The sequence below is a fragment of the Brachyhypopomus gauderio genome, chromosome 5 (genome assembly GCF_052324685.1).
Source record: "Brachyhypopomus gauderio isolate BG-103 chromosome 5, BGAUD_0.2, whole genome shotgun sequence".
NCBI classification, from domain to species: domain Eukaryota; kingdom Metazoa; phylum Chordata; class Actinopteri; order Gymnotiformes; family Hypopomidae; genus Brachyhypopomus; species Brachyhypopomus gauderio.
The window spans coordinates 36,019,374-36,029,373 of record NC_135215.1 but is presented as its reverse complement, the minus strand read 5'-3'; the positions used below and the strand labels follow the sequence as shown (position 1 = coordinate 36,029,373).

Here is a 10,000-nt window from a genome sequence, read left to right as displayed (position 1 = left end):
CTGTGCTGAAACTAACATCATTTCAGACTTAGTGAAATCCCCACTGACTCATAAAAGAGACTCATTATAATTTCATTCATGACTAAGCATTGTAAACAGGGGTTGGGATTTTAACATATCCTGCTCATAGAGCTGGAGATGTCTGTACCATATTGGAAAAAATACAAAGAAGGCAACTGCAGGTCAGTGAGAAAGAAACTTTTGTAGTTTTTTCGGTAAGTCGTAATATAATGTTTGCACTATTTAGTTTTTATTATGGAATTCCTGTATTCTACCTCTGTTCCTGTAAAAGAGAGTTTGTTTATACATATTTTAGTAGTACTGTCAATTACACAAGTACATTGTTTTATTATTATGAGGCCATGAGTTTGATAACTATAAAATCACAGAATTGCCTAACAGAAAAAGCAGAAACAAACTGGTGACTTTTAGGCAAATATCCAATGACTCCAAACAGTTGAAACAGATTAATATAAACACTGACATGTCACACTGTTATGTTCTAATAAATGCTAATAATCCCCTTTAAGTACTGCAGGTCATTAGATCATGCTTATTATTGTTTTAACAACTATCTTTTGTATGGCCTAAGACTAAGGCACGGTCAGAGGTGACTGAGTTGAGTTATATCTTTGTTGATTTGAGCTGCGAACTCAGTTTATTATAAGAGGTCGTCACATGTCTGACAATGACTGACTCAGTACTGCTGGGAACTGTGTCTTTGTGTGTGTGCATGCATGTGTATCTGCACTGCTGTTTCAATGTGGCTCCTATGAAAAGCTCACATAACTGAGGGTGTTAGTCAGTGTGTGAGGTCACTGCCTGAAATATGACTACATGCTCCTCATACCTCTCTCAGCTCGTTCATTTGAAGCGTACTGAACCATCGATAATCTGTCGTGCCTTCTTAAGGCTTATACTCACGCCGAGCACTAACTCATTCCCTCTGGAAATATAATAGATTTAAAAACGGGTGCAACTGTGTGTTTTGTATTCGCCTTGTGAGTAAAATCTAAATATAAGAAATATGTCAATTACAGTTGTTGTTATGAAGCCGGCCTGTTTGAACTTACAATGCCAAAGACATCTGATAATTAAATGGCAATTCACTAACATGACAAATAGACGTGGACCTGGAGTGAAAAATGACAGCATATATTGAACATTAGGGCCTTTGAGGAAGGATGGCAATTCATATTGTGAGATTAAAACATGATTGTGTCACAGGTGTGACAGAAGCCCTTATTCAAACTAAAGTGTGGATATCTGCTTTGTTAATCACAGGAGAGCAGCAGCTGGTATGGCTGCCCTCGCATGCAAATGTTGAGTCACAGGTACATATTAACGCATCTGTGTATAGTGCTATATAACACTCTGGTAAATCTGTAACATGTAATTTATATTCAGACATTTTAAAAATAGTATTTTAAAAGGAAGTTGCAGATACCCAAGTTAGATTTTACACACAGATTCTACCATATCACAAAATACACATTTTAACTTCTTGCAGTTTACATAAAAACTCAGACAATGATATATGTAGTGTAGTAAAGATGAAAGATTGGAAGAGTTTTGATGCAACGTACCCAAAGGGACACAGATGGAGTTACTGAAGAAATATTTATTCTGTCAATTTTGTACCTGCCAATCTTCAAAAACGCTTGCCTCTCTGGCAGTTTTAATGGCCAGATTTACCACACCGTAAGCTCTGGTCCTGCCTAACACGAGTGACAAACCATAAATATTAACTATATTTATGCAAACAGATGCTAGACAATACCTTGTCAGTTATGACTCTATGGTTAAGGGAGATTTGAATTTGGTCCCATAAAAACGTACAAAAAGAACGAAGCTAAACTTAAACTGAGCTTAAACAAAAACCATGAATAAAGTAATTTTTGTGGGAACAAATTTGGAAGGATCGATGAGGTGTATTATGTGGGCCATGATGGTCCCACACCAGGGGGCTTTTTTTGTCCACTGCACAGTGACCTGCTATGTTTGACATGACCTCTAGCACATGGCATCCAAATGAACTAATATGACATTTTAAGAAGCGTAGCATAATAGCAACTAAAGAAACAAGATGGCTCCCCGAGCTGAAGTATTTGTGGCTCCCGTCCTCTCTCAGTCTCATTTTCATTTGGAGATAAAGAAGCTGTGTTTATGAATGGATGAAGAGAAAACAGATGACTATGCTGCTTGCTCTAGAATCAGGTGGAATTTTGCTCTTTCTTTTAACATTTCTGAAGCTCTCAGCTCCTTCGTCTGAGGTCTTTGTGAAGAAAGAAAAGGAGAGGTCTTTCAAGCAGCTGCGTTTGTCACTTGGCCGTGGTGCCGAGATGATGAAGGGCTTTTTGAGGAGCACAGAAACTCACTTGTTTACCCCACAACAGCTTTGACTCATTTCACTTTGAAATGAAACATATAGAAGAAAAGAACATAAAAGAAACAAGTTTCAAGTTGCAAAATTATTGTTTTAATATTTTCTTTCCTTTCTTCCTTTCAAAAATCAGGATGTTTTTAATGGGAAAGAATTTTTTTCAAAAGAATGTCAGACGATGACATGTGCAGTGTGAAGATACTGGTGTCAGACATGAATAAAGAAGACTGGCATTCAATGTTTGTTTATAGACATTAAAGGTGTCATTTGCCCATATTAAGTGTGTTGCTATGGACCCCAGGCACGAGATAGCAGCACTCCAGCAAAATGCTTTATGTCGAAAGACTGTAAAAGGTGACTCATAGGATGTAGTGAAGTACACCTGGGGAGTTCTCCTGCTTTCACACACACACACACACACACACACACACACACACACACAGACACACACACACACACACACACACACACACACACACACGTGCGCGTGCACAGACATACGCATACGCACACACACACACACACACACACACACACGTGCGCGTGCACACACATACGCACACACGTGCGCGTGCACACACATACGCGCGCACACACACACACACACACACACACACACACACACACACAATGAGACTCACATATGCATTCATGTGTTGTGAACTCTACACTGAATAAATAAATCAAAATTTGATGTCAGCACACTTGGCCATGTTTATCTCACATCTAAGGTGAACGAAAAATCCCAAGCCTGTAAGGTTGTTGTTTTAAGTGAATAAAAGGTGAAAACAGGCTTATGTTTTTGCTTGTTGGTTTTGTTTGTATATTTGTTTGAGGGTTACTTTGAACTTTGTGAAATGATGCCGTTTGCTGCCAGTCATCTGAGGAACAGCAGCTAAAACCATTTGAGGCTGAAGATGAAAACAGAAGCATTAAAAATTAGACATATTCGCACCAGCCAACTGGCTCAGTTCAAATATATAGATGATTATAAGAAATTAAATAAAAAATTTTATCTACATTTCCTAGATGACCTTCAATATTCTAAAAATAATTCCTATTATGAAGAATACATACATTACATGTATCCTACATTCATAATTATTTTAAGCAGTAATTTTATGAAGTTGAAGGATCTTACCTAAAAGCCCACAGTATATTTTCACAATGATATATGTAATGAAATTACTGAAACGTGTTATTTCATATTGAAGTATATAATAATTTACAAAGCAGACTTTGATCATGGATTTAAAGTGACCTAATCGTAAGTCACCCCTACGCGTCCACCCCGTCGCCCACCTCTGGTTCCTGCTGACAGGCGAGGTTCGTGTCTCTGAAGCGCCTCCTCTCCGTGTGGATGTCCAATAGAAACTGGGATGGGCTGGACCACAACTTCTTCACGCTGTCAAAGAATGAACACCTTGAGCTTTTTCCCTTAGTTCTCCTTGCTAGATGGCTCTGGGTGTTTTTAGCACTGGAAATGTATCAGCGATATTGTTCGAGATCAGGCTGATATGTTCTACGAGCTTTTAGGAACCCAAAACACCGTGGCGCATGTTCAACCCGAACTGGGTCTCTCAGATGCCTCAGGTAGCCCACAGGTTACTTACCTACTTCTGTCAGGTTTATTTGGCTCACCTAACTGTATTTAGTTATCGCAGTCGTCTACGCTATATAAACTTTTGCTCCCCAGTTTGAAGGTGTCGCTGGCAGCTGTGTGGGTGCACTGGCCACGCAGAGGTTCGCCCAGTCCGCCCAGTCTGTGCGCGGCGAGCTCCACACGCGTGTACGAGTCTCTCTGGACGGCGGAGAATCGGAGGATTTTCGAAAGCGATGAGGCCTCTCTTTACTTTGCTCAAGTAGGATCGGTAATATGTCTCGGAGAAAACAGGCAAACCCCCAGTGTGTCCAACTGGACCCGCGTGGTGTGTCTTCTGAACGCTTAGGTAAGTTCCACAGTTTTTTAACAAGCGTCTTATTATATAAATATTATAGTCTTATGGGTAAAATAGGTTTGGCTTTTAATATGCACATTAATATTAAAAATCACGTTCATCAAAACTTGTTCATCATAGAGTCTTAAGTCAAATGGTCTACTCACCTTAATTATGGTGTTATGAAAATCTATGTGTGCAGTATTTAAAATATCTTCTGTCACACATCTTCTGTTGAATCACTATTGCCATGATGTAGAATTGCCTCATTAGTCATTTCAAAAATGTTTAAAGAACGGTATTTTATGAATATCTTTTCTAACAAAAACATTTTTTTCTCTAACGATAATGCAGACTACGATGTAAGACGTGTCAGCTCTCCACCATGTGATGTCCACGTTTGTGGGAGATGCTGTGCTGAGTTCTTTAACCTACCAGATCTCCAGGAACATCAGCTCAGCTGCTCAAAGAATCTGTTAGTTGTAATAGTAAGTGAAAACGGACGTCCTGCCTCCCCGTCAATGTCTTTCCCGCTCAACTCGTCTCCTCACAAAGCAGAGGAGCTGATGAATGACAGCGAGCGTAATGAAGATTCTGAAGGATTGCATGACTTTTCAAAGGATAAAACCCTAGAGGCAAACAAGGAATCCACACTCACGTCTGAGGCAAACAGTTGTGACAATGGTGTTCACTCCCGATCGGATAATGAAAGTGGCGTGGGAAACGCACGTACAAGCACTGGCACACTCGGTTCAGTGTTTTCATCTGTCCTGCCCCAGGCCGGTTCTCCACCCGAACTGGGTAACGTGTCATCCACCAGCAGCAACGTATTTCCTGAGAACCTAGAGAGCACCGGTGTAACCGTGGCTCAGTGGTGTCAGGAGGTCGGTGTGAATGCAGAGGTTAGCAGTAGCAGTCAGGGCAGCCGCACCGTGGCCTTACCTGGTCTGATCCAGCAGCTCATAACCCTACAGCAACAGCAGCTGCTACAATTAAAACTCATTGAGCAAATTCAGCACCAGATATTACTGTTAGCGGCCCAGAGTACAGATACCTCAGCATCCTCCAGCATCTGCCAGGGTGCATCAGGGATTCCTCAGACCAGCCCGCTAATAAAACTGAGCTCCCACCTCTCTCAACAGCTAGCAGCAGCCGCAGGGTTAGCGCAAAGTCTTGCTAGTCACTCTGCCAGGATTAGCAGTGTTAAACAACTTAAGCATGCGGTCTTATCAAGCAACCACGATAGCACAGAAGTGTTTAGTGGCAGAGACATTTCCCAAATGACAGACACCGATAGAAGCAAACTTTTAATATCAAGACTTGGAACGTATCCATCTGAAAACCAATGTGTTGCTGATAGTACACTCTACAGGCAGGGAGGTACAACTAATTCACCTTACCATGCCTTAGCCAGTGATAGTACATCTACATCAAATAATAAACTCAGTCTACCTCACTCTCCATCTGGAAATCACATCTTTGCAAACGCATTGCCCAGCATTGGGGAAATTGTAGATGATTTGAATGCTTTAACGGCTTTAGCTCAGAGAAGGAAAGTCAACCTACACAAAGTGACTTCGTTTGAATGTAAGAAGACTTTTGAAGAAGGTTTGTTTAAGCACAAATGCAGGTTTTGTGCCAAAGTGTTTGGAAGTGACAGTGCTTTGCAAATACACGTGCGCTCCCACACAGGAGAGAGACCATACAAATGCAACATATGCGGAAATCGATTTTCAACTCGAGGAAATCTGAAAGTTCACTTCCAGCGCCATAAAGAGAAATATCCAAACATACAAATGAACCCATACCCAGTTCCAGAGCACATGGATAATGTTCTAACGAACAGAGGGACTACGTATGGTGTTTCCATGCCTCCTAACAAACACACCTCCGCCTGGCTGGACAGCAAACCATCTGTGACTAACTTACCTCACTTGATGTTACCTTCACCTTTGCAAAGTCTTCCAAATGTAATCAAAACAGAGGAGCAAATGGTATCGATTAATAGGTCTCCTACTCCGGACTTGAATGGATTTGCAGCATTTCAAAGAAGAAATAAAAATACAGAGGAATTCGGCAGTAAGCATTTTCTCCCAATTGAAAAAAGCATTCCTGTGTCTACGAACACATCGATAGATGGTTCAGAAAACCGCACTTGTGTTGACAGTGCCTCTACAAATGTAAGTTCGTTGATCCCACTATTGTCTGAGGATTTTAAACCAAAGTTTCCACTTGGAAGTCTTCCAAATTCCATGGAAACCTCAGAAACCACCAAGCTGCAGCAACTGGTGGAGAACATAGACAGGAAGTGCACAGGAAGTGACTCCAATGAGTGTATGGTGTGTCACCGTGTGCTTAGCTGCCAGAGTGCTCTTAAAATGCACTACCGTACACATACCGGCGAGAGGCCATTCAAGTGTAGGCTGTGTGGACGTGCTTTCACAACCAAAGGCAACCTTAAAACACACTACAGCATTCACCGTGCCATGCCACCCTTGAGGATACAGCATTCGTGTCCCATATGCCAAGACAAGTTCGCCAATGCCATGGTCTTACAACAGCACATACGCATGCATATGGTTGGCCACATGCCCAATGTGACCTTCTCAGAAGGTTCCCAAGAGACCGTCAAGCACGAGATGTTCTCTGTAGAGAGGAAGCATGTGGATGATGAAGGAAAACTCTTAGATGAGAACATGGAAATAACTGAGAGTTTATCAGACTCTAAAGCTTCATTATCTGCCCTGGAGAGCTTTTGTTCATCTCCTACGTCAGCACAGACTGTAAAGACAGCTGGGTCACAGAATCACTTAAACATTTTGCAAGAGAATGATTTACTAAATGATAGTTTGGAGAATGGGCCAATAGGAAGGAACTCCTTAATCCTAAAATCATCTTATGTTGATGATCACATGAGCCAAAGATTTAGGAGTCCTGTCTTGTCTGAAGCTACATGCCATGGCGACTCCTTGTCTCCACAGAGGTCTGCAGTGGAGAACGATAGATCCCTTACGTACGAGGCACACCATAGAAGTTCTATAGACCTGACTGGCACAGGCCAATGCCAGGCAATCTTCACAGGATCCAACCAAGTTGATTCAATGCCTGCAGATATGATAAAAGATGGAATGACCACGATGTCTCCGTCTCATGATCGGGGAGCACCTAAGTTCAATGCATGTGACATTTGCAACAAGACATTTGCATGCCAGAGTGCCTTGGACATTCATTATCGCAGTCATACCAAAGAGCGTCCATTCATATGCACTGTGTGTAACAGAGGGTTTTCCACTAAAGGCAACTTAAAACAGCACATGCTCACACACCAGATGCGAGACCTGCCATCACAGCTGTTTGAGCCAGCAAACCAGACTCTTATTTCTGCACCAAACCCACCTCATTCCTCCATGGGCCACTTAATTGCCTCAAAAATAAAAGTGGATGTCAGCAGTATTTTAAACGGAGATGGGAAGGATTCAGGACCAGACGCTGTGGCCTGCTCATCTCCCTCACTGCCAGATCTTCCAGCACCACCAGCACCACCAGCTCCACCAGCACCAGCACCTCCACCACGCCGACCTCCCAGGCAACATTTCTGCCTCACCTGTGGGAAAACGTTCTCTTCCTCCAGTGCCCTGCAGATCCATGAGCGGACCCACACTGGAGAGAAGCCGTTTGCGTGCACTATCTGTGGTCGTGCGTTCACCACCAAAGGAAATCTGAAGGTATAGTCATTTATAAGTAATATATGTTGTAAAAAAATGCAATGCCTGTTACTATCACTAAAAGGCCTAGAAATATTGTGGTAACATAAGAATTAAGATACACCGGTTAATTCTAATAAAAGGCCTACTACAAGAATAGTATTACTCTATGCCTGAGAATTAAAATGCTTACATTACTTACAGTGAAAATGTAGATAATAAACCCCATTATGCTTATTGATGAGATTCATATGAATGTTTTTTTTTTTTTGTTTTCCACTTTTCACAATCTAGGTTCATATGGGAACCCATATGTGGAACTGTCCTCTGGCCCGGCGAGGTCGCAGACTCTCCATCAATAATCCTATGAAATTCCTTAAATCCAGTTGTGTGAGAATCCCAGACACTCTCCCAAAAGATAGCACGAGTGGACCCAGCAGTGGGGAGTCCGTGGGTGTCTGGGACCAGCATGCTACAGCCGTTCTCACTAATGACTTGGAAATGAAGACCAATGAAACCTCTGTGATTCAAAATGGAGGCATACAACACCTGTCAGTTTGTGTTGTAAATGGAGGAAGTCCACCTATTGATGGGCTGACAGCAGATCTAGAAGAACTGCGTAATATAGATGTCAGAAGAACTCTCCCTTGGCTGGAGAGTCTGGATGAGAACAGGACAGGTTTTCCCCTTACACAGTTGATTGAACACAGTAAAACTGATTAATATTCCTTCCGTCTCTTTTCAGAGAATAAAACACTAGTGATTTGATTAAAATATTTTTGAAAAATCAATTGTTCCATTGCAAGTATTCACATTTTTTTAAATGCTTTTTTAAAAATATGTTTTCAAATATGTATACACTAATATGCTGTTAATTTGGTTTTATAAAATAATAAGACTGTTACATATCAGTATATTGTATATTTTTTAACATATTCGAATGTTGCCCTTTTATGAGTGTGATATGTATTACAGCTGTTACAATTAATAACAATATTGATTATTTATTATTATTAATGCTATTTATTACTATTGTTAATGAACAGCTGTACATTGAGTTTTCTGTTGGGTTTGTTTGAGTTTAATAGATGGACTAAAGAGGGCGGCCCATAAGTATTGATTAGTGCTGAAGAGGACAACCCATAAGTATTGATTAGTACTGAAATCATTCCTTGCATTCACGTTTTACCTGTCAGTACCACATGTTGTTACAAACAGTTTACATGTAATTTTTAAAATACTTTTTACGTCATGTCAGAACTTGACACATGTTCCACAACTACATGAATCTGGTGCTACATTATGGATTCACAATCGTGTGTGTGCTTGTTAAGTGTGTTGGATAATTATTATACTGTTAGATGTCACAGACTTTTTGAACGGTTTGAGTGACTTTCCATATAGCTCAGAGGATTCAAATGTCAATCTTAGGATGTTTTGGCTTTTCTGTATGTTATAACCTCCCGTCTGTATGTTTCTGTATGCTCGTATCACATGAGTAGTCCCTCACTAGTGTGTACTACACAATGCTTCCAGTGTTTCCACCTGCTCAACAAAATTCATGCCCTTTCACTTCTGATATAAATCTGGGTCACTTTGTCCTCTGAATTTACATTTCAATAAACCCACTAATAATAACACATTGTGCTATGTCGAATGGACTTTTCCAATGGTAAGTGATACCTCTCCTGCTACCTTAAGAGAATAAAAGACTCCTTTCATCAGAGAGGTGCACCATTCATAGATATCATCCTCACTGTTTCATGACTTTAAATAACACTCTAGTTAGCAGTGGCAGGTGGACTGTATAATGGCATTATGGTGATGGTATTGTGTGATTATGGGAGCAACAACAAAAACCCTATAAGAGGTAATGAGATAATGCAAAAGAGCTTCAAACAAACTACTGTAGCCTGAACTTATATGATAGTTATTACATTTGTGCTGTGGTCTTTTTATAGTGAGGTGAGTGTTGA

The 10,000-nt window shown here is 40.9% G+C and overlaps 1 protein-coding gene across 2 annotated transcripts in view; it reads left to right on the top strand.

Moving 5' to 3' along the window:
- Window positions 1–3,765: 3,765 nt before the first annotated feature.
- sall1b (spalt-like transcription factor 1b) overlaps window positions 3,766–10,000 on the top strand; it is a 6,346-nt gene continuing 111 nt past the window's right edge. Inside the window, exons 1-4 of one of the 2 annotated variants that reach the window (XM_077007590.1) lie at window positions 3,766–3,976; window positions 4,080–4,332; window positions 4,675–8,045; window positions 8,319–10,000. The exon at window positions 8,319–10,000 is cut by the window's right edge and continues 111 nt beyond it. In XM_077007590.1, coding sequence (XP_076863705.1) covers window positions 4,260–4,332; window positions 4,675–8,045; window positions 8,319–8,747 — 3,873 coding nt within the window. In that variant the 5' untranslated portion in view covers window positions 3,766–3,976; window positions 4,080–4,259 and the 3' untranslated portion in view covers window positions 8,748–10,000. Of the gene's footprint in view, window positions 4,333–4,674; window positions 8,046–8,318 lie in introns of both variants that reach the window. The other variant, XM_077007589.1, reaches the window with a different exon arrangement.